This window comes from Canis lupus, chromosome 7, assembly GCF_003254725.2.
Source record: "Canis lupus dingo isolate Sandy chromosome 7, ASM325472v2, whole genome shotgun sequence".
In the NCBI taxonomy this organism is placed as follows: domain Eukaryota; kingdom Metazoa; phylum Chordata; class Mammalia; order Carnivora; family Canidae; genus Canis; species Canis lupus.
This window is the reverse complement of record NC_064249.1, coordinates 42,448,633-42,475,683: the sequence shown is the minus strand read 5'-3', so window position 1 is coordinate 42,475,683 and position 27,051 is coordinate 42,448,633. Positions and strand designations below refer to the sequence as shown.

Sequence of the window (27,051 nt, the reverse complement as noted above, 5' to 3'; positions counted from 1 at the left end):
AGGCTCTGCATCCCGAGGGGACAGCTGCAGGTTGCTCCAGGGGGCCTTCGTGAGAAACCTGGGGGCCAGCCAGGTGAGCTTCACTGCGAAGTCCCAGCCTCGAGGCCCTGCCCCTCCCCCACCGCCCAGGCAGCGTGGGGGTGGGGGTGGGGATGGGGGGGGCAGGAGGTGGGAAGAAAAAGAAAGATGAGTCAAGACCAGCATCTTCAAATTAACAAACTGTAATTGTTTTCCCAAAGATACATTTTTTTCATACACATCCATCATACACTGTAACCAAAAAAAGCAGTGTACATGAAATAAGAGAAAATAAATTAAAAATCCATAGCATAGGTAAGGAGGCTCTAGTCTGGAGCACAGCTGAGTTTCCAGCAATATAAGGAGGCTCGAAAGTTTCTTTTTATAAGAATGCCTGCTAGCAGGGGTTCCAGCCAGGTGGTTGGTTGGTCTGTAAGTCAGTCTTGAGTACTTGAAACAGGTCTGTGTTTTTGTTTTTCCTTAGCGTTTAAAATAGCCATCATTGTCCTGCAATAGGCAGAGCTATCACGTCCAGGAAAAATGAGGGAGGGAACCACAGAGGCAGCGTGAGATCCGAATACAGCATTCAAAGGTAATTGGTCCAGTGGCGCCTGGGGAAGAGGGAGGGACGGCTCTCCAGGGTTAGCCATCTTCCTTGGGAGGTGTGTACCAGCCTGCACAGAAAGCCAAGAGACCGTCACGGGGTGCAGGCCCATGCCCACCCTCTCAGCCCAGTCATGGAGGGTACCTCCAAGGTCAGGGGTGAAAAGATCCTAGCAATGGCAAGGGCTTCCCAGTGGGGGGGAGGGGGGGCAGAGCAGCTGTATGGGGGCTGGGAAGCCGCCCACTGGAAGTCAGGACTATGGGGGTGGGGGGGACACACATGAGCTGCCTGACATGAAAGGATATAGTGATGTGAGCTTTTGTCTCAAAGGGTAGTCGGGAATAGGGCAGCACTGAGGACGCCACCTCCCACCCCCCAACCCAATACAACAGGCAGGCAGTCCTTTTCTGGGAAGGGAGCCACCACCTCCAGCCCTTCTCGGGACAGAAACAGGGGGGTAGTAACGGCTCAGAAACCAAGAGAAGGGATTCTTGCTCTGTGGTGGGAAGTGCCGTCCTCGGGGCCTTGGTTGCAGCTCACCGTTCTTCTCGTGGATCTGCACCAGGGACTTGTAGGACTGCTGTGCTCTCGTCAGGCTGTACTGGGACTGCGGCAGGAGGTGACCGTGAACACGGCAGGCTGCGGCCCTCCTGCCCCACCCTCCACAGCTGCCAGCCAGAGACCTGGTGCCCCGGCACAGTGCCCTGCTGACCTGTGGTACCTTCTGCCCACAGCCCTGCCCCCCAGGCCCGCTCGGCAGAGGCGCCAGAGGCCTCACCCTCTTGGGCTTCGACGCGAGCAGCCTCAGGGCCTGGCTCCTTACTTTGTTGGCTCCAAACTGCACTCGTGCCTTCCCCTTCACCAGCGTGGCGCTGATCTGCATGATCACAGACTCTATGGAGTAGGCGCTGCTCCAGCCCTGGAACAGGGAGGGATGGAGCAAAGAAGGGTTAGCTTTTCTTGTGCATGTTCCTGCCCAGAGTTATGCCCACCACCCAGGCTGCAGGGATGTATACGTATGCTGATGTCAGCCCTGCCCTGCCCAGGCCAGCCAGGAGGGACCGACAGGCTCACCTGCTTGGTGAGGAGTTCCATGCAGATGGCACCTCCGCCCAGAACATACCTGCAGAAGAAAGGTCAGTGAGGCAGCTATATATGTGGCCAAACTCCACGCCTTCCTCACCTTCCGCCCCTGCTGAGCACTCACCCTCCGGAGAGGACTGGAGACACAACCCTGACAAACGGCGGGTCAAAGGGGAAGTTATCCTGTGAAGGAAGACAAAGGTGATGTCAGAGGGGCCCGAGTCCACCCCCAGGATGGCCCTCCACCAGGCAAGGAAGTCACCTGGCTGACCAGGGAGCAGCCACAAAGAGAAATCTTACTTTGAAAGAAAAATTAAGTAGGATGAAGTCGGCTCCTTCCTTCTCTTTAAGGATCTGGAGATCGTTGTGCAAAGCGCTGTCTTGGTCGACTCTGTGAAGCCAGAAGGGTGAGCTCAGAGCCCAGGTCCCAGCCCAGGAGCCCAGAGACAGCTCCAGCTCCCCCAGGCTGCCCACAGGGGCACAAGCCCGTCCACACACGCTGCTCCCCATTTACTACCCAGTCAACACTCACTTGAGGAGTTTGACGTTCCAATCATACAGGCTGTCATTCACAAGTTCGACTGCATAGTTTCCTGGAAAAAGGAAGACAACATGGGCCGTTGGGAAGGTCCAGAGTACAAGCGGCCTATGAGCCCACCCCCCAGGCTGACAGAACAGAGGCAAAGACTCCAAGTCCAGGCCACACGGACACACAAACCCAACCTAAACCACTGCTGGGGCACTGCATTCCTGGCCTGAAGGGTGCACGCACACTCACGTGTCCCAGGACTTCTCGAGGACCCAGTGCAACCCACACTCACCGCCTTTGAAACTCTGTGACCGGTATATATCCCTGAGCTCCTTCATCAGCCGGTCAGTGGCCTGCACCGAGCCAGACACCGCACCCTGCATGGGAGAGGTACCAGGCTAGGCTCAGACACACCACAGCCTCCCTGCCCCCAGGGAGGCCTCTGTTTCCCAGTTGGATGTCCCAGGACCCCCCACCCACAGCCGCACCCACCACCCCCCGGGCCCAGTTTTCCTGGGAAGGCACCTACGTTTAAGTAATCTTGCCTCTGATTCTTCTTTATCTTCTCTAGTATAGCCAAATTTTCCTTTCCAATGCCGTCATCTTCAGATTTCTTGCCCTCAGCTGGCTCCTCCTCTTTCATTTCATAGTGATCTAGGTCTTCCGTGTCCTGGGGCAGGGGCACGGGGCAGGGCAGGAGAGGAGAGAACCAGCAGAGGTTGTGCAGGGAGCCACAGGCCGTCCCATCTGGCTTAGAGCCACAGGCGCAGCAACAGTGCATGCAGTGGGCTGGTGAACATGGCGCCTCTCCGTTCCTGCAGCGAGTCCCAACCCCGTTCTGTCCGTGATCTAAGGACGAGGCCAATCTCCTCCCCATCAGTCTCAGGCAGCAGAACTACCCACGGACCCAGGGAAGGCAAGCAGGACTCAGCCATCTTGTTCCCTAGAACTCCACTCCAGCCACCCCTGAAACTCTCCCTTGGCAGGGATGGTTCCTCGAGTAACTGTGGCTGACACTGTGACTCAAAGCTCACGTCTCACCAGGTCACTACAGTGCCCGAGTTCTGAAGACTCGGGGTCGGAAGTGTCCTGCCCGCCCCGTCAGCATAGGGCCTGGATCAAGCGCACGGAGGCCCCCGCTGCAGACGGTGGAACAAGGGAGGTGGCAGAGGTCAGGAAGGAATGAGCCCCTTGTTCACCCTGTTGCAGGTGGGTCAGCAGTTGGTTCACTCCATGTGGGGTGGTGCACAGGCCGCCTGCCTCACAAAAGCAGCGAACCCAAGGCCATAGCACCATGCGGTTAATACTAATGCTCTGGTTGTCACCCCAGCTCATGACATCCTTGGGATACCCGTCACGTGCCAGGTGCTATACTAGGTGCTGCACTGTGGCTCATCCACTTCTTACAATCACCACGCCACTATCTGGCTGTTCGTCCCACCACCCTGACGAGGCAGCTGAGGTCAGTGAGCGTTACCACCACGCTCACAGTGACACCACCCTCAACAGAGCTACAATGTGAATCCCATTCCACATGGCCCAAGTTCTTGACCGTTATGTGACATTCTGCGAAAGCATCTGTTTCCAGAGACCAGATCACGAAGATTCAGCACTTATCACCCACTGTGCGGCGCATTCTGCACTTAACACCTGGCTTTGCCTTCCCGACAACCACACGTAGTCGTCACAAATCCTATCTTATAGGAAAAGCGCAGCTTAGGGAGATCGGGTAAAGCCCCCCATTAAACTTGGGATGCAGGACTCCAAGACTCCTGGAGCCATAAAGACACAGGTAGGGGTGTCTGTCTCCCACACCCTGGCTGCTCTTCCAAGTCAATAAATCTGGCCTTAATCCTTTCTCTGCCCGGTCTAGACCGCAGGGCTACATACAGGGAGCACTCAGTGGTGCTGACAGAAAAAGTCACCCGCCAATGCTGCCCAGGGGGTCCACCCTACCTCGGGCATCTCCTCATCTTCATCTTCTGATGACACATCCTCCTGTGTGCACTGTGATGGGGGGGGGGAAGGGGGAGGCAGAAATCAGAGCCCCAGTGGCTTCTCAGCACGCAGCTTCCAACCTCTGCCCCCGAGCCCTGGGTCTGAGGGTGGTGTGACTGCCCTCAAGTGCCCAGCCTCTCCCAGGCTAGGTGGGAGTGGAAGCCACTGCCCAGGGAGTGACTCCACGGGCAGCCCAGCCCGTCTTTCTCTTCCCACCACGAGCTAAAGATCAAGAGATGCACAGTGGCTGTGTTACCCACCTCCTACCACCTGGGCTGATTCTCCCAAGAACCCCTCTTCTACACAGGTGCCTCTAGACTGACACCACGTTGTCAGTTTTCAACGAGGAGCCTGGGTCCCCAATGGCCACCCACTGCTACTGTTAACGATAAAATGTTCCCCATCCTGCCAAAAGGGGAAACCCTGCCCACTCCTGCGTCTTAATAGAAGGTACTCTATTTGGCTACATGCCCATCTGGAGACAGAGAGCGCCACGACATGGGTACATATTTGCAGTGGCCAGAAGTGGAGAGAATTGACTGCAGGTGTATCCGGACGAACAGGTATTCGCTGAGTGCTGTCCTGGGACAGCCCCACACCATGGTGCCTAGGCCCCTCTGCTGCTTACCTGCTCCGCCGGTAGGGGCTGGTCTAGCATCTCCACATCTGGGTGCTGCGGCAGGTTGTAGAGTTTACACAGGTCGGAGATGATCCTCTTCAGATGCTGCAATAGCTGGGGGTAGAGGATCACAGTGACGTCAAACACCCCGTGCCCCCCACCTGGATGGATGTGTGGACGAGCCCCTGAACCCACACGTGCTGGCTAGTTCTCTGAGCCTTACAGGCCATGTGGCTGCAGGGGGCATTTACTGGACCATCCCGCTCTGGCGCTAGGCTCCCCCTCCGGCTTCAGAGAACCCCCTGCCCAGCAGTCTGCCCCCAGATGTACCCTTTCCAGGGAGTCTCCGTGACATGGGCCTCTTAGAAAGGGTGTCCCCCACCCGACACCCTGGCCCCTCACCAGAGTATTCCCTTTCTTTATATCCACCAGCCTCTCCAAGACAGCAGCCAAGTTTGGATCATCGGACTCCACTGACCAGATTGGGGGCACCGCAGGGTAGGACTCCTGAGAAAAAAGCGGGAGAAGGGTCAAAACGCACGACCCTGGGAAAGGCTCCATTTTGCCTTCTGTTGCCCAATGTTTCTATTTTCTTTGCTCCTCCTCTCCCCAACAGAAGCCCAGCTCAGCAAGTCAGTATCTAACCGAACAACTTCCCAACGAACCCCACACCAGGAGAACTCATTCCTGAGAGGGCCCTTTCCAAACAGTCTGAACATTTTTTTCTCTTCCCAAGAGGAAGCGTCAGAGACAGGGGCGGCAGACCACCAATGGTGAGGGAGGCAGCCCCTCCAGCCCGCGGCCAGTGCAGCTTTGCCCACTCCCAGCACACAGCCCCCTGGCCCTTCGGCTCCTCAGATCCCACTGTCTGCTCAGGAAGGGATCCCCTCACTACAATCACACTGAATAAAAGCAAAGATTGCAGATCACTTCCACATTAGCTGTGGAAGAACAGACACAAACTGGATTTTGTCCCCAGAACCTCAATGTAAGAGGGGAGCAGGAAGACTCTCCCCACGTGGGTTACCCACAGCACACGCCCTGGAAGACCAGTTTTCCATATCGCTCCCTTGGAGCCTGCCACCCTCTCCGCCCAGCGTAGGCTGCAGGGCTCCACATGGCAGGCTAGGAGAAGCCTACGCTGCTAGCATTCCCAGCATTCCTGAGCCACGGTGCCAAATGCAGCCTGACCAGACTTCCCCTCTGCCCAAACCCGGGGGCCCAGGTCAGGCCCCTTTGCAGGGGCCACAGAGTCTGACTTCTTTCCTGGCACAAAGACCACAAACAGACTCTGGCCACAAGATGGGCAGCGAGAAGGGGACAACCTACCCTCCAGGAGCTGGAAGTTTAATACAGAAACAGAATCAGTTCCTGAGAGTTCTACCGAGGTCAAGGAAACCTACCCACTTCTACCCAAGGTCTTAACTTTCTCAGGGTGCTAACCCTCAATGCTAGAAAACCCTAACAAAAAAGATGCTCAAATCTTCACCTCGCTAACCACACCCAGTCCACCAATCTCAACTTTTTAGTGGGAAAAAACTGGAGAAAGAAAGAAATGGGACACGCATTTTGGTGGGGCACCATCCAACCCAGACTGAGGCTTGCCGTACACCCTGACCTGGTTTGATGGAGAAAAAGGGAGAGAACACAAGAACTGTGTAAACTGCACTCAGGCCCTGGGTCCCACACCATCCAGCATCAGTCTCTCCCCAGACCCCAGCCTGGATCAGGTGCTGTCCCAGGTTCCCCAGCTAATGCCCCTGGCAAGGGGGATGCTATCACAGCAGGTAGTTATCAGCCACTGACCCCCTCCCCAGGAAGTCAGAAAGTGCATGAGTAGGAGACACGCTGGGTGTCTCCTTGTTCAGCAAGCTCTTGCATGGAGAGATGTTCACCGGGGAGAAAAGGGACAGTTACTGCTCAGAACCAAGTAGATGGTGCTCCCACATCACCATCGTGGCCAAGAAAAGCACCCACCCAGGGCACAGGAGGGGAGTGGCAGATCTGCTACCAGCTGGGGCAAAAGGAGGAGAGTTAGAGGTTACATGGGAATGGAAAGGGAACCAAAGAAGAGAAAAAAAAAAACTCCACGATCTGCGAAACCAACACTTGGTAAAATTCAGGGAGCAAAGGGGGGCTTCGGGAAAGGCGCCCGGGCAGGGATCCCACAGGTGGCAACGTCCTCAGTCAAAGGTACGGGAGAACAGGGAGCATCAGTGAATCGTGCAGGGTTCAGGCCGGGAGGTCCCTGCAGCGGAGCCGGGGCAGAGGCCCCGAGCCCCGCGATGACAGCAGGGGCAGAAAGGGGCTTCCGCGGGCGGCAGGTAAAGTGGCCAGGGCCCGCTCAAGACCTTCGGGGTGTGGATGTGGGTTAGCGAAAGGGACCGGTGCGGCCGCCATATGTCGGGGCGCCCCTCGCCCCCCGGGTCCCTGGCAGACTCCGGGCGCACGGCTCAGGCTCCCGCCGCAGAAGCCAGTGGCCCCGCGGGGATGGAGCCGAGCCCGGGAGGGAGACCGGGCCTCCGGGTCCGGGGACGCGGGGTCGTGCGGGGTGGCCCCGGGTCCCCGACGGGGGTCCTCACCGTGATGTTGCAGTGGATGCGGACGGGATCCCCAGGCACCGGCCCCCGCGGGGGCAGATGCGGTCCGGGCGCGGCCCCCGCCCCGGCCCCTCCGGCCCCGGCCAGCAGGAACTCGCAGCTCAGCTCGTCCAGGCAGGCGCTGGCAATGCGGAAGCGCTCGTGGCCGCGGTGGAAGATGGACTCGAGCAGCTTCAGCTCCCGCCTCAGGCAGGGCCCCGGCCCCGGGCCCCCCCCCGGGCCGCCCCCGGCCCCCGGCGCCGCCCCCTGGCCCCCCAGCTGCTGCCCCGGCCCCGGCTGCTGCTGCCCCTGCGGCTGCGGCTGCTGCATCCTCCGCTCCGCTCCGCTCCGGGGCCGGCGGGCCGGGAGCCTCCGGCCTCCGCTCGGGCTCCGCCGCCGCCGCCGCCGCCGCGGTCCGCACTTCCTGATCCCCCCTTCGCCAAGATGGCGCCGCCGCCGCCTCCGGGACGGGGCCCCCCCGCTCGCCGGCCCCCAGCCGCCGGAAGCCGCGCGCCCCTCCCCCTCCGCTCCGGCGGCCCGCCCCGCCCCTCACGTGACCGCGCGGCGCCGGCCTCCCTCACGTGACCGCTCTCTCTCGCCCGCCCCCTGGTGCTCGCCTGCCGCCCTCCACACGTGACCCGGGGGCTTTGGGCCCGGCGCTTTCCGCGCATCGGTGCGTGCTGACGCAGGCCGTGCGCGTGAGCGTGCGCGTGCGCCCTCCCGCCGGCGTTTCCCCGTCACGTGTCCCGGCGCCGCGTGTTCCCAGGGGCCTCCTGCGCGGGACCGGCTTCCTGCCCGGGCGCGTCTTCCCCGGCCCACGCGGCGGCGAGCCTGTGGCGTGCTGACAGGAGGCCCCGAACCCCGGCGCCCGTGCGGGGCGGGGGGCGGCGAGAGCTTGGGGAGCGGCTAGGGGGCTTGCGGGCTCGTCTCCTCCCCTCCTGCCCGCCGGGCCTCCCCGGTGACCTTGGGGTAACCACCGCTCTTCTGAGCCTCAGTTTCCTCATCTGAGCCGTGGCGTGGGCCGGGCGGTGCACAGGACACCAAGAGGTCACCGCGCGGTGCCCAGGTCCCCTGACCGAGGTGTGGTCGGCCCTTTTGGTCCCCGTGGCGGAGGACGAGGCTGGGGCCGTGGGGGCTTTGGTCGCGGGGGTACGGGGCCGAGCCGGGGTGTCCGCCATCCCCAGGGACCCCGACTCCCCCCTCCCCACACACACTATCCCTCTCCCCCGGCGGTGGCCCTGGCCCCCGCCGGAGGATACCGTCACCGAGGGTGCGAGGGGGGTACGGGGGGCCGGGGCCAGGAGAGTTCTGCCCACCGACCTCGCGGCCTGCCGCCCCCCCTTCCCCCGGGGCCGGCAGGGAGGACCAAGCTTTGTTGGGAGTGGACTGCGCTCTCGCTCCTGTGATAAAGGCCGTCTTGGCTGTGAGCTCCGGGAGTCAGGAGCCGAGGTTGGATGCCGTGTTCTGTTCTTGGGGCTAATTATGTCTTTCGGGGGCCGAGCCTCCTTTTCGCGTCATTTTCATGTCTGGGGATGCGAGCCCGTAGCCTCAACAACCCCTGACCTAGCCCTGCCTGTCTTGGTATCCTGCAAGCGTTTCTATCACTCCCTCTCCCCAGCTCTGTGAGGACGGCGTCTTACCGTGTTTGCAAGAGGGGAAAGGACACAGGCAGTCCTAGCAGCTGCTGGCCCTGCCCGTGGGCCTTGCCTGCCCCTCGGCCTCCCCTGGTGCTTTCTCCAGAGGTTTCACACGGCTTGACTCCAGTCCAAACGAGAGAATCCCACAAATGAAACCATTAGGGAAATCTCGAATTCCATATTTTTATTTTTTATCTTATTTTTATTTTTTAAGATTTTATTTATTCATGAGAGACACAGGAAAGAGAGGCAAAGACACAGGCGAGAAGCAGGCTCCATGCAGGGAGCCCGACGTGGGACTCCATCCCGGGACTCCAGGATCAGGCCCTGGGCTGAAGGCGGCGCTAAACCTCTGAGTTACCCAGGCTGCCCTTATTTATTTATTTTTTTAAATTACTTATTTGTAATTCAAAGTGAGCAGGAGGGAGGAAGAGGCAGAGGGAGAGGGGAGACCGAATCCTAAGCTCCAGCTCAGCTCCAGGCAGAGGCAGAGGCGGGGCTCACTTTCATCACGGTGAGGTCATGATCTGAACCCAAACCGAATCCCACACTTAACCCACTGAGGCGCCTCTGAACTCCATATTTTATAAAGAGTTTTACTTAGAAGAAAACAAGGTGAGGAGATGTTTCCACAGTGCTGTGCAGACAGGTCCTGCAGTGAGGGCAGACCTGTAACTTCCCGTCCCTGCTGGTGCAGCTCTGGCAGGAAGAGCCCTCTGGAGGAAGCCTGGTAGGGAGTGCTATGTAGCGTTCTGCTGACACATGCAGGGCAGGGGCATCAGGCATAAAAGCAACTGGTGCTTACAATTATTTAATGAACTCTTAGGTGCTAGGGAAGCAGGAGTGAATAAAACAAAGCTCCCTGCTCTAGTGGGGCCTGCATTTCACTGGGAGAGATAGATACAGCAAAGGTGACCTCTTTAACACCCACTGACTCACTAGTTTTATCATGCTTACTGAGCACCTATACATGGAATGCAGCGCTGGACATGAGGGGCCCGTCCTGCCCTTTGCCTGCAACTAGTCCAGTGGGAGGCTCCCCTGAACAAGCAGCATGCAACATTCTGACCGATGAGTTGCCTTCTGTAGGGAGGAAAGGGCTGGGTGCTGTCCCAGGTCGAAGGTATGGTGTGTGGGGAGGTTTAGAGGTTAGGATGGTGGCAGGTTAGAAGAAGAGCTAGGGTGATGGGTGCACATACAGCAGGCAGAAGTTACATCCTGGCAAATGTTCAAAACTGTGTAGGAGCTTGGGCTTTCCTTTAAGATCAAGGAAGATGTTGACCAGGCAAGTTGCTCAGCCTGTCTGCTTTGGTTTCTGTTCCTGGAACGGGGAGATTGTCCTGGCGTCTGAGGAGACCAGGTGGGATGATATGAGAAGTGCTTAGAATGGTGCACATGATAAGGAATTTTTAAGGTTTGGAAAGTAGAGAATCCACGTACCGTCTCCTAAGAGGAAAGAGGGGAGGAAAGGAGGCCAGTGGTGAAAGGTTGTCTGGGTTTTATTTACAGTACGTTGGGAAACCACTTAAGATTTTAAGCTAGGAATGGCATGATCTGATTGAAAATGTTTAAAGGTCGGGATCCCTGGGTGGCGCAGCGGTTTAGCGCCTGCCTTTGGCCCAGGGCATGATCCTGGAGACCCGGGATCAAATCCCATGTCGGGCTCCTGGTGCGTGGAGCCTGCTTCTCCCTCTGCCTGTGTCTCTGCCTCTCTCTCTCTCTCTGTGTGACTATCATAAATAAATAAAAAAATTAAAAAAAAAAAAAGAAAATGTTAAAAGGTCATTTTGACTGCTCTATGAAAAGTAAAGTATAGAGATTTTTGTTTTTTCTCCAAAAGGCCATGTGTTATTGAAGTGAGGACATGTACCTGTTCGGGACAAACTGAGTGGCTTTCTCTTTTGACTTGCTCCCAGAAGCATAGTATTCTGTCCCAGACTCAACAAATACATCCTGAGCTCTTGCTCTTTGCCAGGGACTGTTGTGAACACTGGGAGGCAGTGACTCCTGGCACAGAGCAGAGGCTCCTTCCACGACAGCTGCTGCTTACGGATGGTTTTTCCTTGTGTCTCTTACTCCTGCCCTCAGAAGCACATGGTGATGGGTAAATTGGATCACTGTAAGGCAATGTGATGAACACAATAGGGATCAAGAGCAGCAGGAGCCTTAAAGGGTGATACCAGGGTTAACTCCCAAGATGGAATGTGAGGAACCTACTTAGATGGAAATGGAGGGACAGTCTGAGAGAACTGAGTCCCAAAGTAGAAGGAGATCCGGAGGAAAGGTAAGGGAGAAGAGAGGATAGGTGAAGGCTCAGCATAGACAAGATCCTAAGAGTGTGGAGGTGTTCAACCCTGGAATTTTAGGCTGAGGCCCCAGGGCAACCCAGATAGTATCAGTTTACCAATACATCAGTAATTAAATGTAAAAATCTTTGATCCAGCAATGTCATTTGGAAATTATTAAAGAAATGTGCAAAAACTTACCTGCAGTAGAACACAGTGCAGTTATTAACAATAATTACCAAAGAATACTCACCAGCATAGAGAGGTGTTGGAGGAACAGTAAATAGAAAAGGAAGGTTACGGGGCAGCCCCAGTGGCGCAGCAGTTTAGCGCCGCCTGCAGCCCAGGGCGTGATCCTGGAGACCCTGGATCGAGTCCCACGTCAGGCTCCCTGCATGGAGCCTGCTTCTCCCTCTGCCTGTGTCTCTGCCTCTCTCTCTCTGTCTCTATGAATAAATAAATAAAATCTTAAAAAAAAAAAAGAAAAGGAAGGTTACGAGTCTAGATTTACGGAATGTTCCTTTTAAAAAAAATGAGTAAAAATGTACATGACTTAGTTATGAACCCAATGCAAATTTTTGTACACCAAAAACATGAACAAGTATGTTCATGGCAATATTATTTTTAATAATTCAAAACAGGAAACAACACAAATCTGACAGTAGTGGTGTGGATGAACAAGGGCATATTCACACAGGGTAGCGTGTTCAGCAGGGCCCACAAGTCACACTAATGTCGTGTCTAAAAAAGCCACACACACAAAGGTTATGATTCCATTTACTTTTTTTTTAAAGATTATTTTTGTGAGAGAGACCAGGAGTGGGGAGAGGGCAGAGGGAGAGGGAGAGACAGATTCCCTGCTGAGCAGGGAGCCGGACACAGAAAGCAATCCCAGGACCCTGAGATCATGACCTGAGCCGAAGGCAGACTCTTGACTGACTGAGCCCCCCCAGGTACCCCTATGACTCCATTTGTATAAAATTTAGCAGGTAAAGCCAATGTGTTCTGTTAGAATACTGGTTATTTTTTTTTCAGTTGTTTTTTAATTGTGGGAAAACACGTGTAACATAGGATTTACACATTGTAACCACTTTAAAGTGTACAGTCCAGTGGCATTCCATACATCAACAGTATTGTATACTCATGATCTCTGTTAGTTCTAGAACTTTAAGCAGCCTCCCCCCAGCTCTGCCCTCCCTCTATCATGTTCCTTTTGAAAAGGAGGGAATAATGACTGGGAGGGAACATAATGGGAAAATCTGGATCTTGGTAATGTTCTATTTTTTTTTTTTTTTATCTGGGTGGGACTAATGGATGTGTTCGTGTGAAAATTTAGCTGTGCACTTGTAATTTATATATGTTTTGCATATAATATTTAAGTACACATAGGTAAATTTGGAAGTACATAATATTCATATAGATACCTGTCATATAGATATTATATGTATACTGTATATATTTTATTAATATATAAATATTTAAATATTTATATGTAAAGTGCTAACAGTTATTTTTTCCTAAGAGGTAGGATTATGAACCTTTTGGACTTTGTGTAGCTAATTGGTGTTTTCCAATCGGTCTTCATGAATATGTATTACTGTGGTGATAGTTTTTAACAGTTAAATAGTTTTTAATTTTAAAATAACTTGGGGGATCCCTGGGTGGCGCAGCGGTTTGGCGCCTGCCTTTGGCCCAGGGCGCGATCCTGGAGACCCGGGATCGAATCCCACATCAGGCTCCCGGTGCATGGAGCCTGCTTCTCCCTCTGCCCATGTCTCTGCCTCTCACTCTTTCTCTCTCTGTGACTATCATAAATTAAAAAAAAAAAAATTTTTTTTTAAATAACTTAAATAAAAGAAAATAGCATTAATTGTAGTGCTTCACAAGAGAAAATGTCCCTTACCATCAGAGGCAATGGAGTGTCCCACCAGAACTTTTCCTGGTCACGGTTTTGCTTCAGGGCTGAGCCTTCTAGATCTGAGCATCCCTGCATGATTCTCTCCCTGACTGCCTTTCTTTTTGTGGGTGTGCGAGGAGTGAGCGTGTGTGAGACATGAGGGAAGGCGGTCCAGCTCTCCTTGGCCACTGGGTGGTTGTACTCAGAGGACTCCCTGCTGAGCTGGAATTAAACTTGAAGTAAAGCTCACTTCTCAGCACATAGACTAAAACAGTAGAGTAGCATGGCCCCTGGGCAAGGCTGACATGCAAATTCGTGAAGTGTTCTGTATTTTATTAAAAAAAAGAAAAAAAAAAGGGACGCCTGGGTGGCTCAGGGGTTGAGCATTTGCCTTTGGACCGGGGCCTGATCCTGGAGACCCAGGATCGAGTCCCACATCGGGCTCCCTGCATGGAGCCTGCTTCTCCCTCTTCCTGTGTCTCTGCCTCTCTCTCTGTCTCTCGTGAATAAATAAATAAAATCTTAAAAAAAAAAAAAAAGTGAAGCAAAAGCTGGGGAATCTCAAAAGAAAAGATAGAGGCCACGGTAAACAGGCCACATAGATGGCCTGAAAGGAGCGCCAAGGAGCTGTCAAGAGCTTCAAGCAGGGATCCCTGGGTGGCGCAGCAGTTTGGCGCCTGCCTTTGGCCCAGGGCGCGATCCTGGAGACCCGGGATCGAATCCCACTTCGGGCTCCCGGTGCATGGAGCCTGCTTCTCCCTCTGCCTGTGTCTCTGCGCCTCTCTCTCTCTGTGACTATCATAAATAAATAAAAAAAAAAATTAAAAAAAAAAAAAAAAAAAAGAGCTTCAAGCAAGCAAGCAGATGACCATCTGGTCCATCATCCCAGAAACCAGCAACCACTCCAGAGAGAGATTTTCATAGGAGCTTTCCTCAGTCACTGTGCATCCACCAAAAGAAAAAAGTGCTTAAGTACCAAGTATATCTGCGTGTGCAGTCACTGGTCCTCTTGGTAAGGACTTTGAAATGCCTTTAAGGCACCTGTGTTGCAAGCTTCCTCCTCTGAAATCTGTTTCATCTCCACTTCTTGCAGATGCTCAGGCACTGTTACCTTCCCCTCCTCCTTGCACCTTGTTCACTTCTCTGCCTGAATAGCCACCACACTGTGATCTCCTTAATAGCTGGGTCCTTTGGTCACTGTATCAACACATATACAATCCTTGATACCCAACAAATGTTGATCTGAATTGTTGAAGGTGGGTCTTTTCCCCACCTTTGACCCTTTCATCAAATACAGTAGTGGCACACATTTCTTCTCTTTTCCTTAAGGCTTTTCTTCTCCACTCCTTTCCACGCTTCCAAGATCTCTGATTCTTAAGAGATCATTACATGTTCATGCGTCCATTTTTCCTGGAGCTTGTGCTGCAGGTCTTAGCCCCCACTGTCATGTGCATTATGGGGTCTGTGGCCACCCACTTCTCTCTTTCTGGTACTTGTCTTGTTTTTGCTGTTCAGTTTGCGGAACAGGGCATGTTAAATAAGTTGATTTTAGCTGAGCTTTTAAAAAGGAATTTCCTGGGTGCCTGGGTGGTTGAGCCCAGTGGTTGAACATCTGCCTTAGGCTCAGGTCGTGGTCCCAGGGTCCTGGGATCATGTCCCACATCGAGCTCCCCACAGGGAGTCTTCTTCTCCCTTTGCCTATGTCTCTGCCTCTCTCTGTGTCTCTCATGAATAAATAAATAAAATCTTCAAACTGTTTAAAAATAAATAAATAAGGAATTTTCCCTACACTAGAAGATGTTGGTCCTATACCAGCCCCTTTGCTTATTGTTGAGCTGTCATGACCAGACTGGCCCTGTGCTGGTTCGTGGTCTAGCAGTAGAGGCAGCCACTGCTTTGGTTGACTCCTTTCTTCACTGGGCAGCTTTGCAAACGTACAGCAGGGTACAGCTTCCTTGAAGAAGTGACACTTCTGTCAAGTGATCAAAGTTCATTAGGAGGTGGCTGAGGGGGGACGCCTGGGTGGCTCAGCAGTTGAGCATCTGCCTTCAGCTCAGGGGATGAGTCCCGTGTCCTGGGATCAAGCCCTACATTGGGCTCCTGCATGGAGCTTGCTTCTCCCTCTGGCTGTGTCTCTACCTCTCTCTCTCTGTCTCTCATGAATAAATAAACAAAATCTTAAAAAAAAAAAAAAAAGGCGGCTGAGGGGAAATGTGATAAAATAGCCAAGGGAACTACATGTTTAAAAGGCCCTGAAGTGTGGAGGATGGGACAGATGTGGGGTGGAGAGCGTTCATAGTCTTAGAGAGTGTTCAGAGTCTTAGAGACCTCACCAGCAGTGGGGTGTGGAGCTGGGTATAGTGGTCCAGACCAGGTTGAAGAAGGAGGCAGAGATGGAAAAAGAGCCTGGACGTATGATAAGGCTGCTTTAGTCAGGAATCTTTTAGTTGCAAGTGACAAAAATCCACCTAAGAGAAAAGGGAAGACTTGATTGACTCAGAAGCTGAAAGTGCAGGGCTTTTCTGGTCAAAGATGTCATTGGGTTGTGAATCCTCTGTCTCACGTTTGCTCTTCTTTGCATTAGCTTCATTCTTAGGTCGGCCTCTGTGAAAATGGTCCTTGGATCCCCTTTGTAACACAGAAGCCAAACCCTGCAGTGAAAGGGAGTAAGGGCCACTTACCCTAATCGTGAAAGTTGCTTTCTTTTCAGGCCCCTGGGGAAGGGCAGGAAGCTTGGCCTTTGAGGGAGTTTTCGGACGCAGAGAAGGGGACAGATGACTGATTGTTTCCAGACTCTGAAGTTGTTTGCTTTTTAAAAATAGCAAACCCACGGCCCCTGTCTCTTTCTGGAAGGGCCTACAATGCATTTTCTCAGCTGCATCCTGAGTCTCCCAGAGAATCAGTATCATTTGGATTAGTAAGAGCAAAGAAGAAGGCGGGAGCCCCAGAAATTCCTCCTGACTCCCCGCCGGGTCCTGACCTATTGGTCTTCCCCGCGCTGCTGCTTCCCGCCCTTCTCAGAGTCCTCCCGGTCCCTGCCCCCACTGCAGGCTCCTGCACTCCCCCATCCGGTGAGCTGGCTGAGCAGCAGAACGTCCCACCCAGGGACGCCCCTTTTTTTCTGGGCTCTGGCGCTTCCGCCTCCGGGGCGGAGACTCCTCCCCCTCACCGTCCGAGTTGTGTTCCCTGCAAGAGCAGCCGGAAAAGCCTCCGTCTGCTCAGGCCGGTGCTAGCAAGAAGCCTGGTCTCTCCCGCAGCCCCATAGCCCCGGACGACCGCAGCCCCGTAGCCCCGGACCCCCGACGCCCCGCGGCCCCGCGCAGGGCCCCTCTGGCGGCGCGGGCGCGGCTTCAGCACCGCGGACAGCGCCCCGCCCGCGGCATGGCAACGCGCTCCGGGCCCGCAGCGCTGCTGCTGGGCTTTGGCCTCCTCGGGCTGCACGCAGGTAAGGACCACGGTTCTAGGGGAAGGGGGATCCCCAGAGGTGGGGGGCGCCAGGAAGACCGAGCTGGAATGATGACGTTCTCGCAGGAGTAGGCGACGCAAGGAATCGAGGGAGATCTGGGCAATGGTGGGGATGGCAGGGGCACCGGCAGGGAGGAGGGGGGGGTCTCCCCAGGCTTTCTGGGGTAGCAGGAGGGCACACTCTGTGGTTGAGATGCCATTTGACTTCTTGTGAAACATTATCTCCAGAACTCTACCTGGATGGGCACCTTCCCTTAGCGCTCCATCATTTCCTGTGCCCCACATTGGGCTCCTAAGTCTGACCACTCCACAGGGACCAGACAGGAAGGGGACTGAGTGACTTCTCGACTCTCTTGTAGGGTGGGATACAAGACTTCCAAGGGAAGACGCTCTGCCAGGCTGGAGCTCTGAGGGCCAGGCTGGAGCTCTGAGGGAGTGGGGTACATTTGTGCAGAGTTGCAGGACAGTCTATGCAGGGGCAGGTAAAAGTGATTGTACAACTAAACAAGCTTTCCACACCTGCATGCCATCTCATGGGAGGTGGGCTTCCGTGTGTGTGGAATTGGGGACTGACACACAGCACAGGCAGCCCAGCCATCCACCCCAAACCAGTGTCTTTGAAGGTGGGGATGGGACGGGGTCAAAACCGAAAGTCACGTGTGGAGGCACCTCATGTTCCTTGTATACACAGATGGACCTGGACTGTGGAGAAAGGTTGTGGAACATAAGGAGCTGTTCCCTTTCACCACCACCTAAAACCCTCCTTGAATTGGAGAGATCTTTTAGGAGAAGCCATGAAAACATGAAATCTCATGTTTTTTGAAGCCACGGTCTGAGATCTTGCAGGAAGAGCAGGTTTCCACTAACCTAGAAGACTGGGCTTTTAGTCTGGAGACATCTGTGTGGTGTCCCCAGCCAGTGAACTCAGAGAAGTGCTTCTCTATGAGGGACCCCATGGGATAACATAAGCATTTTGCTGTACCCTTAGGGATGGAGTGGTGGGAAGCTCCTGTTTTGGCCTGGTTGCCCCACTGGTCTAGAGAGAGTGGGATGCTAGGTGGGCCCTCCTTGCCTACTTCCTTCCTTCCTGCCAACCCCCCCCCCCCCACCCGCCCAGGAGTCTGGGGCACTGACACAGAGGAGCGGCTAGTGGAGCATCTCCTGGATCCTTCCCGGTACAACAAGCTCATTCGCCCGGCCACCAATGGCTCTGAGCTGGTGACGGTACAGCTCATGGTGTCCCTGGCCCAGCTCATTAGTGTGGTGAGTGGGGGTCCCAAACTCTTTGCCCAGCTATGGAAGTCAGAACAGCCAGAATGGATTCACATGTGTGCTTATTCCTCTGGAGTTCCCAAGGCTTGGGGAGCTATGGGAAGGGCCATGGGTGGTTGTGGTGAGCCTGCAGGCTGGGGGGCCTTCTTGGCAGCTTCTCTTCTTCCCTGCAGCATGAGCGGGAGCAGATCATGACCACCAATGTCTGGTTGACCCAGGTTAGTGCTTTTCCTGCCCAGTCCACATCCCTGGTCTCCTCTTTCCTCTCTCTCTCTCTCTCTCTCTTTTGTATGTGCTTTTCCTTCTTTTAATCTCCTCAAAAAAGGCAGAAAGGTATAGATTTGTTGGAATGCTAAATAACTGGATCTGAAACTTGGTTCTTCCACTCACCAGCTCTTTGACTTTGAATATGTTAAATTCTATAAGATTCATTTTCCTATTTGTAAAATGTAGATTCTAATATCTTGGCTTAGATGTGCAAATTAAGTGAGAAAATGTTTTATGAGCCACATCTGCTGAACAGAGAAGTCACTGTGGGGAGGGGATGGATTTTGAAAACCTCCTCAAGCCAGACTGCCCCCCCGCCCTTGTCCTTGACCTTGAGCCTCACCAAAGGCATGGGCTGGTAATGCTCCCTCTCTCCCTGTCCCAGGAATGGGAGGACTATCGCCTTACTTGGAAGCCTGAGGAGTTTGACAACATGAAGAAAGTTCGGCTCCCTTCCAAACACATCTGGCTCCCAGACGTGGTCCTATACAACAAGTAGGTGGCCTTGGAGCAATGAGAAGGCTGGAGGACACCACAAGAATGCTCTGGGAGGGAAGGGGTCTTAAGGAATGTAAATTAGCTCATGCTGCAGGACAGAAGGGACTTGTCACTGGCACAGAACCAGACTGGTGAAGTGTAATGTGGAGAACTTGGATGACTACAAGGTAATTTGGGTCATAGCCAGGTCCCTCCCAGCCAACATGAGTCCCACGGTTTGGAGCTGCAGTGGGATATAAATAAAGATAAATAAAGATCGCCCCAGTGTCTATACTGACTCAAGAATAGGCTTTCCTAGAGGATTGTCCAGGGTCAAAGAACCAGTTTCTCTTTCCTGCAATAATCCCACTTACCTCTGAGATCCCAAATCACTAGAGGGGTGCATCTCCTCTCCCACTCACCTCTGTCCCCCTCATAGCTTGGTGCTCCTTACTCTGGCCCTCATGGCTCCCCCAACTTCTCCAAACTCGCGTGGAGCAACCAGCTGGCACAATGCACAACAAGTAGCAGACAGCCCCCTCAACCACCCTCTTCTGCCTCCAAAAGGCCTCAGGGGCCTCCTGGCCACCAACTCACCCATATCCTCTTCTTGCTCAGCTCCTGCCCCACCTCTGGATGCCCCAGATGGTTACCCTCATACCTGGGTTTCCTGCCCAGAGGGTTTCCCACTCCTATCTCCCTTGGCTTTCCTCTCTTCCCGCTCAGGGGGGAGTTGATGGCTGGGGTGCAGGAGTGCTTGAGCCCGGCTTACCGTGCTCATCTCTTGACAGTGCTGACGGCATGTACGAGGTGTCCTTCTATTCCAATGCCGTGGTCTCCTATGATGGCAGCATCTTTTGGCTGCCGCCAGCCATCTACAAGAGCGCATGCAAGATCGAAGTCAAGCACTTCCCCTTTGACCAACAGAACTGCACCATGAAGTTCCGCTCGTGGACCTATGATCGGACAGAGATCGACCTGGTGCTCAAGAGTGACGTGGCCAGCCTGGACGACTTCACCCCCAGTGGCGAGTGGGACATCGTGGCGCTGCCCGGCAGGCGCAACGAGAACCCAGACGACTCCACCTACGTGGACATCACGTACGACTTCATCATCAGGCGCAAGCCACTCTTCTACACCATCAACCTCATCATCCCCTGCGTGCTCATCACCTCGCTGGCCATTCTGGTCTTCTACCTGCCATCTGACTGTGGCGAGAAGATGACACTGTGCATCTCTGTGCTGCTGGCGCTCACCGTCTTCCTGCTGCTCATCTCCAAGATCGTGCCGCCCACGTCCCTAGACGTGCCGCTCGTTGGCAAGTACCTCATGTTTACCATGGTGCTGGTCACCTTCTCCATCGTCACCAGCGTCTGCGTGCTCAACGTGCACCACCGCTCGCCCACCACGCACACCATGGCGCCCTGGGTCAAGGTGGTCTTCCTGGAGAAGCTGCCCACGCTGCTCTTTATGCAGCAGCCGCGCCACCGTTGCGCCCGCCAGCGCTTGCGTCTAAGGCGGCGGCAGCGGGAGCGCGAGGCTGGCGCCCTCCTCTTCCGAGAAGCCCCGGGGGAGTCGTACTCCGGGTCTGCGCGCGGCGGGGTGGGGACAGATGGCTGTGGCCTCCGCTCGGCGGTGGATGGCGTGCGCTTCATCGCGGACCACGTGCGCAACGAGGATGACGACCAGAGCGTGAGTGGCGCGGCTGCGCGGGGCTAACATCGGTGGGCTTCCAGGAGGCGGCGGCGCGGGGAGTAGCGTCAGTAGGAGTCCGACAGGCCGGGGCGGGACGTGCCGGTGGGGATAGGGTAGGGGGACACGGGGGAAGTCATGACCCCCCAGAGACCCGAGGCCCTCTGGTCCCCCGAGTTCGAGCTGGTGCCCGGAGGAGTCCCTCTGCGCCTCATGGCGACAGAATTGGAGGTCAAAGGTGGGAGGTGAAGGGGTTCTGTGAGGTGGGGGGCAGGGGCCCAAGTCCACACCTCTTTCCTTCCTCTTGGGCCCCGGTTTGGAGGAGGGGTAGGTGAAGGCTGGGGCTTCCCAGAGCATCCCCCGCTGTGTGCACACCCGGCTCTTTTCTTCCAAGAGGGGAGCTTTCCTGATGGGCAGAGGGCAGGCCAGGCCCCGGAGACAGGAGCACAGAGCTGGGCGTAAGGCCTCAGACTTAGCTGGGTGTGGTGCTCCATCCACATCCCGCCACCATCCGGCTTCTCCTGCAGTCTCCCTATCTTTTAGTAAATGGCATCATCGTCCACTCAGCAGTTCAGACTGAAAGCCTGGAGTGATTCTTGACTCCTCTCTCTAACCGTCCCCTCCGTGCACATCAGCCGAAGGCCTGTCCTGTGAGCACAATGTCCACAATACTTCTCAGGTGTTTCCTTCCTTGTCCATCTCCAGGGTACTCCCCTGGCCCTAGGCCTCCACCAGCTCTTGCTGGACCATGCAGAATCTCTTGCTGGTCTTCCTGAATCAGCTTTATTCTCTTCCATCCAAATAGACAATATCTCCTTCTCAAATCTTGTGCCTTCTCTGCCCTGGCTCAGGATTTTCTGCCTGGAATGCCCTTCTTCTTTTCCTTTTAAAAAATATTATTACTGGGGCGCCTGGGTGGCTCAGTCAGGTAAGCATCCGACTTTTGATTTTGGCTCAGGTCATGATCTCAAAGTCCTAGGATTGAGCCCCGCATCTGGCTCTGTGCTCAGTGAGGAGTCTACTTGAGATTCTTTCCCTCCCCCTTTGCCTCTCCCCCTGTTCTCTTTCTCTCCCCTCCCAAATCTTTTGAATGAAAAGTATTATTATTGCTATTAACATTTGCTCTCCTGTTTGAGAGAAAGTTGCAGACATTGTGACCATTTATCCTGAATACTTCACTCTGTCCTGACAATAGGGATGTTGTCTTGCATAACTAGGATCAATGATCAAATTCAGGAAAATCAACATCCATATAATATCTTTAACTGATACAGAATCCATATTAAAAGTTTTCAGGGGATACTTGGGTGGCTCAGCGGTTGAGTGTCTGCCTTTGATTCAAGGCATGATCCTGGATTCCCGGGATCCAGTTCCACATTGGGCTCCTTGTGAGGAGCCTGCTTCTCCCTCTGCCTGTGTCTCTGCCTCTCTTTCTATGTCTCTCATGAATAAATAAAAAAATCTTTTTATTTTTAATTTTATTTATTTATTTATTTATTTATTTATTTATTTATTTATTTCATCGTAAAAAAAAAATTTCCAGGTCTTGGGGCTCCTGGGTGGCTCACTTGGTTAAGTGTCCAACTTTTGGCTTCAGCTCAGGTCATAAACTCAAGGGTTGTGATGGGGTCCTGTGTCTGACTCTACGCTCAGTGTGGCATCCACTTGAGATTCTCTGTTCCTCTGCCCCCTCCCCAACCCCCCCATCTGTGCATTCTCTCTCTCTCTCTCTCTCACAAATAAATAGAGAAGCCTGGGTGGCTCAGCGGTTGAGCATCTGCCTTTGGGTCAGAGTGTGATCACAGTTTGGGGATCGAGTGAGGGGATCCCTGTGAGTGATCCCAGTTTGAGGATCCCTGTGAGGAGCCTGTTTCTCCCTCTGCCTATGTGTCTGCCTCTCTCTCTGTGTCTCTCATGAATAAATAAATAAAATCTTTTTAAAAACCCACAAATAAATAGATCTTAAAAAAAAAAAAGTTTTCTAGCTTTCTCAGCAATGTCTTTTGGAGCGCTCTCCCATCCTGATCAGGTTCTCAAGTTGCATTTAGCTGTTCTGTCTTTCTTTTCCTTCGATCTGCAACAGTTTCTCAGCTTTGGTTTTCATGGCATCAACATTTTGAGGGATGCAGGCTGGCCGAAGGGCCCTCAGTTTGGGTTTGCCTGCTTGTCTCTTTCTCCACTTTGTTCCTGCCACAGCTGGCTCCTTCTTGCTTTTCAGATGTGACCTCAGGTGTCACTTCCTCAAAGAGGCCATCCCAGGCTACACCCCTCCAAGTGTCTCAGCCCCGACTTTCCTTAGAAGCACCCACTAGCATGTGATTATTTTATTTGGGCCCCCTTCCCTTGGTGGACAGTAAGCCACAGCAGTAACCAGCATGGCATGGACAAGCCTGTTACTCAGTGGTTGACCAGGTCAACGGACACAACGGCCTCCTTCTCAGACCCCCAGGGGGATGTGTGCCAAGGCCCTGACTCGGGCTGAGTGAAGGAGCTCTGAGGGGAGGCCGGCCCTGGAAGCAGGCCCTGTGACAGCTGTCCGACCTAGATGTCCTCTTTCCAGGGACCAGTCCTCACACTGGGGTTGCCTGTGTGTGGAGGTGGCACCATTGGACAGGGCTCCCAGGTAGTCACGTAAGGAGGGAGGCCTGCAGGGACACCCAGGTACCAGCACTCTGTTGCAGGTGCTGGGATTACAGAATGCATCTGGTAGGGTCTCTGTCATTTAGGAGCTCAACGCTGGCTGGGGTGGGCTGTGGAGGCCGTACTGTGATCAAGACATGTCCACACTGCTGAGAGAGTGCAGAGAGTGTCAGCAAAGATCACTTCATAGAAGAGGTAACGTTTAGTTTGGGCTGTAGAGGATGTGTAGGAGTTTACCAGGCAGAGGAAAGGAAGGCTGGAATGGTAGACAGAAAGGCACAGCAATGTGAGAGCGTGCACCGAGCTGTGGTGAGTTTGGGGTCTCGGGCGGGAGAGGACAGCACATGTGGAGGCTCAGATTTATTGTGGGTGGGTCTTGAACCCAAATTTGGGAGTTTGGATGACCCCGGGAGGTGGTGGGGCTGCTAGAGGCTTTTCAGCAGGTAAGTTTGGAGCTGCGCTCTGGGGTCATGGAGGGTCGCAGAGTAGGGAGGGTGTGTGTGTGGTGAGACCTGCGATTTCCCATCCACACTCCTCTCCTGCACCGTGTGATTCATAACCCGGCCTCCCTTGTCTCATCTGTGCAGGTGAGTGAGGACTGGAAGTATGTCGCCATGGTGATCGACCGCCTGTTCCTTTGGATCTTTGTCTTCGTCTGTGTGTTTGGCACTATCGGCATGTTCCTGCAACCTCTGTTCCAGAACTATTCCGCTGCCACCTTCCTGCATACGGACCACTCGGCCCCCAGCGCCAAGTGAGGCCCTCCCCAGCTCTCAGCTCCTCCACCCCGTTCTCCGTTGACAGTAGTTTGGGGAGAGGAGGGACAGGGAGGCTACAGGTGGCGGGGTGTGCTGCCCCTAATCCAGCCTTCCCGCCACCTGAGCCCCTCCCAGCGCACCCCCAGGCCCAACCGGCTGCTGCCCTGCCCCAGCCCCACACTGGTGCTGCTGGTCAGGCATGGAGGCTGAGGGTGTGGATGTGGGGCATCCCACCCCAGGAAAGCATGAAGGGGACACAGCCCCAGGGCCTCTGATGCGGTGCCGAACTGACAGCATGTGGTGGGCTGACGTCATAGTAGCTCTGAGGGATGAGCAGGAGGAGGGCCCTGTGGGACTCGACTCGGCCCCTTCCTAAGGACTTGGCCTCTGGGCTGTGGTCAGACCCGTAGGGGGCCTCCAAGGCCCCTCAGCCCCTTGCTTCCATGGGCTCTGGAGCCTAGCCCCCGGCCCTGCACCCTGTCCCTGCATGTCTCCCCACTTCCTTTCTTGCTCAAACCGGGCTGGGCAGCAAAGGAGCCCCTGGTTCCATGTCTTCCGGTGACCTGCGCAGAGCCCACCCAGGTCCTTGCAACTCTGCACAACATGCGAACTCACGGCTGTCCCTCCCTGCAGGAACTGCCCGGGTGGCAGGGGTCAGTCAAGTAATGCTGTTAGCTCTAAGGAGCCCCAGCCTTTCTGCCTGCGGCGCTGCCCACCCTCCCCACCAGCCGGGGTGAAGCAGAACCTCCTTGCTGTCATTGGCTCCTCAGGAAGCACGGCCTCTGCTTCTGTCCTGTGGGCTTAGGAGGCTGTGTCTTGACCCTGCTCCCAGCGACTAGCTGGGGACCACCTGGCTTCTTAGCCTAGGAAACAGACCTCCTACGGGCCTTCTGCCCCCACCCCTGACCCGTGACTGGGTCTGATTTGGGGTCCCGCTGGTCCTCATTGCCAGGCCAGCAGGTGGCCGGTCACAGAAGGGTCAGCGTGCCCAGTGCAGCCAAAGGGCTGGCCACTGCAGATCATGCTCTCTTTGGGATCCCGGCCAGACACAGGTTCTGTAGGCGCAGCAGCAGTGCAGGCGGCACTGACGGGTTGGGGGGATACGCAGCATAGGCCACAGGGAGGATAGTCTCAGTGTGGATTTGAGTCCTGGCTCACACCTGCTCTCTCAGCTGCTGGGAGCACATCTCTGCCTTGCTTGGCCTCAGCGACCTTATCTCTAACATGGGGACAGCAGCGCCCCCTTTGTGAGTTGGCTGTACAGAGGGACGGAGGTTCGTGAAGAAGCTGTCTGTACTTGGCACAGGGCGGAGATGTGACAAGTGTGCAGTGGGCTCACCCAACTGTTTCTCTCTTCCTTGTGCAACTGAGTCCCCTGAAGTAGGGTGGGGACCTGGGGGGGCCGGGCAAGGGAGAAACATTGCAGGGCGGCTTGGTGGGTCTGATGGCTGTGCCACTCCGGAGTGTGCCTTTGGCAAAGCGCCATTCCAGCCCTGGGCTGAGCTTGGCCCTGGGCTCCTCCTAACCCGGTGAGCTCGGGGCCCCTGGGCTGACCTAGTCCTGCCCCGGATGGATGGTAAGCCAGCAGCTGAGCATGCTGTGCCTCAGCACCTTTCCCCAGCTGCCCAGGTGGGCTCATGCCATGTCTTCTGAGGGGTGTTGGGCACTGTGCAGACAGTGCTTTTGTGTCTGCTTTTCTAGAGCAGCAAATTGGGAGTTGCCTGTATTGTGCCTGTACCACCTGCAAATTCCTAGGGAGAGCAACTGGAGAGGAACCCTCCCCCCAGGGGTGGGGTGCCAGCCCGAGGCCTCCCATCTAGCTGTCCTGGGCTTCTGGCCTCATCCTGGACCACATGGGGAGGCCTCTGCCACGGAGGCCCGATGAACAACTCTGCCAGCTCCCTGCTTTAGGACTGCCCATGCATGGCTGTGGTCCAAGCAGGTCACCAGAAATGCTTGAGAGGCTTCAGGCCCCAGCTTACCCAGCTCTCCACGAGCATCTGACACATAAGGAAACTGAGGCCAGGAGATGGCTGCCTCACTTTGCACAAGCACTGGGCTCCGACCCTGCTCGTTCTCAGCGGTGACGTGAGGGTGGCCGAGCCTGCTGAGGAAAGACAGGCCGCCTGTGACGGGGCTGAGTGGGCAGGGCCCTTGGGGCAGTGCCATCCCCTCCATGTCTGGGTGCAGCTCTCTGTGGGGACATGCCGGCAGTGGGGAGAGGAGGGCACGGATGGGAGTTGGAGCCTTGGGAGCACCGGAAGGTACATTGAGGGTGGTCCCTTGTCCCTCCCTTGGTGCTGTCTGGGGCTCCCCACCCCTGCCCAGGGCTGGGTGCCCTCAGTGTGGAGAGGGCACTGCAGACACTGGGCTGGGGAAGCAGGCTGGACAGCAGGGTCACAGGCCATCTGAAAACCACTTTGTCCGAGGAGAGGGCCTGGGCAGACTCTGCTTCGGGTCGCTGGTGCTGCTGTAGGAAAGTGGTTTCTTGGCGGCTAGGTGTCTCATATGGCAGTAGCTAGACTATGTTACTGAAGACTTGAAAGCAAACGAGGCATGGAAGCCTCACAGCTGGCCTTCTGTGTGGAGGAGGCCTGTCCGTGTAGGGAGGCTGAGGCAGGGAAGGCTCTGGGTGGAATTGGGGGGCACGACTCCTGTCTCCTCCCAGCGCCGGGCCTTTGCCTGCAGGGAAGGGGCCCCTGTTGATGGAAGCCTCACTTAGAGGCGGAGGGACCACTGGGCCTCGCGGCAGGCTGGGGGAGAGCCACGGGCATGTAGGATTCGGTTCCGGCTCTCAGGCATGGCCACACAGTCCCTTGGTCCAGCAGGTGTTGCCCATCACGTGCCCAGGCCAGAGTGAGAGCCAGTGGCACCTTTCAGTGTTTGGCCAGCAGGCCCGAGTGGCCAGGGTGAATGTCCTGTGGCTCCTAAGGGACTGCAGGTCTAGGAGTTGCTGAGGTGCCTCCCGACCCCGAGCTTCCTGCCCGGCCTTGGCCTCCCCTGTCTGTGCTTCTGGAATATTTGCACTGGTCTAGCCAGGCCAGATTCATTAGGAACTCAAGATTCTCGCAAAGAAAAGTTGTTTCCAAAGACGTCTTGTCTCTGTTGTATCTGGGGGCAGGGTTGGCAGATGTGGGAAAGCGGGGGGTGAGGGGAGCTGGAGAAATTGGACTTGTGAGGCATGAAAGTACGAGAACCTGAAGGTGAGCAGTCACTTTGATTTCTGGGATT

The 27,051-nt window shown here is 55.1% G+C and overlaps 2 protein-coding genes across 3 annotated transcripts; one reads left to right on the top strand and one right to left on the bottom strand.

The window, feature by feature from the left end:
* Nucleotides 1-205: 205 nt before the first annotated feature.
* Nucleotides 206-7,868, bottom strand: UBE2Q1 (ubiquitin conjugating enzyme E2 Q1). Its single transcript, XM_025428791.3, has 13 exons — nucleotides 7,434-7,868; nucleotides 5,254-5,358; nucleotides 4,861-4,965; nucleotides 4,191-4,241; nucleotides 2,764-2,904; nucleotides 2,527-2,611; nucleotides 2,238-2,298; nucleotides 2,006-2,096; nucleotides 1,830-1,888; nucleotides 1,697-1,745; nucleotides 1,446-1,541; nucleotides 1,163-1,229; nucleotides 206-692 (listed from the first exon to the last, which is right to left on the bottom strand). Exons 1-13 carry the CDS (start codon nucleotides 7,758-7,760, stop codon nucleotides 661-663), a joined length of 1,269 nt encoding a protein of 422 aa, XP_025284576.1. The 5' UTR covers nucleotides 7,761-7,868; the 3' UTR covers nucleotides 206-660.
* An 8,252-nt stretch (nucleotides 7,869-16,120) lies between these two features.
* On the top strand, nucleotides 16,121-26,912 carry CHRNB2 (cholinergic receptor nicotinic beta 2 subunit). 2 transcript variants are annotated; one of them, XM_025431074.3, is made up of 6 exons: nucleotides 16,121-16,694; nucleotides 17,832-17,977; nucleotides 18,160-18,204; nucleotides 18,639-18,748; nucleotides 19,522-20,422; nucleotides 23,650-26,912. In XM_025431074.3, the coding sequence occupies exons 1-6, from the start codon at nucleotides 16,631-16,633 to the stop codon at nucleotides 23,818-23,820; spliced, it is 1,437 nt and encodes a 478-aa protein (XP_025286859.1). In that variant the 5' UTR covers nucleotides 16,121-16,630; the 3' UTR covers nucleotides 23,821-26,912. The 2 variants fall into 2 exon arrangements, with proteins under 2 accessions (XP_025286859.1, XP_025286860.1); XM_025431075.3 differs by lacking the exon at nucleotides 16,121-16,694 and adding an exon at nucleotides 17,057-17,196.
* The last annotated feature ends 139 nt before the right edge of the window (nucleotides 26,913-27,051 follow it).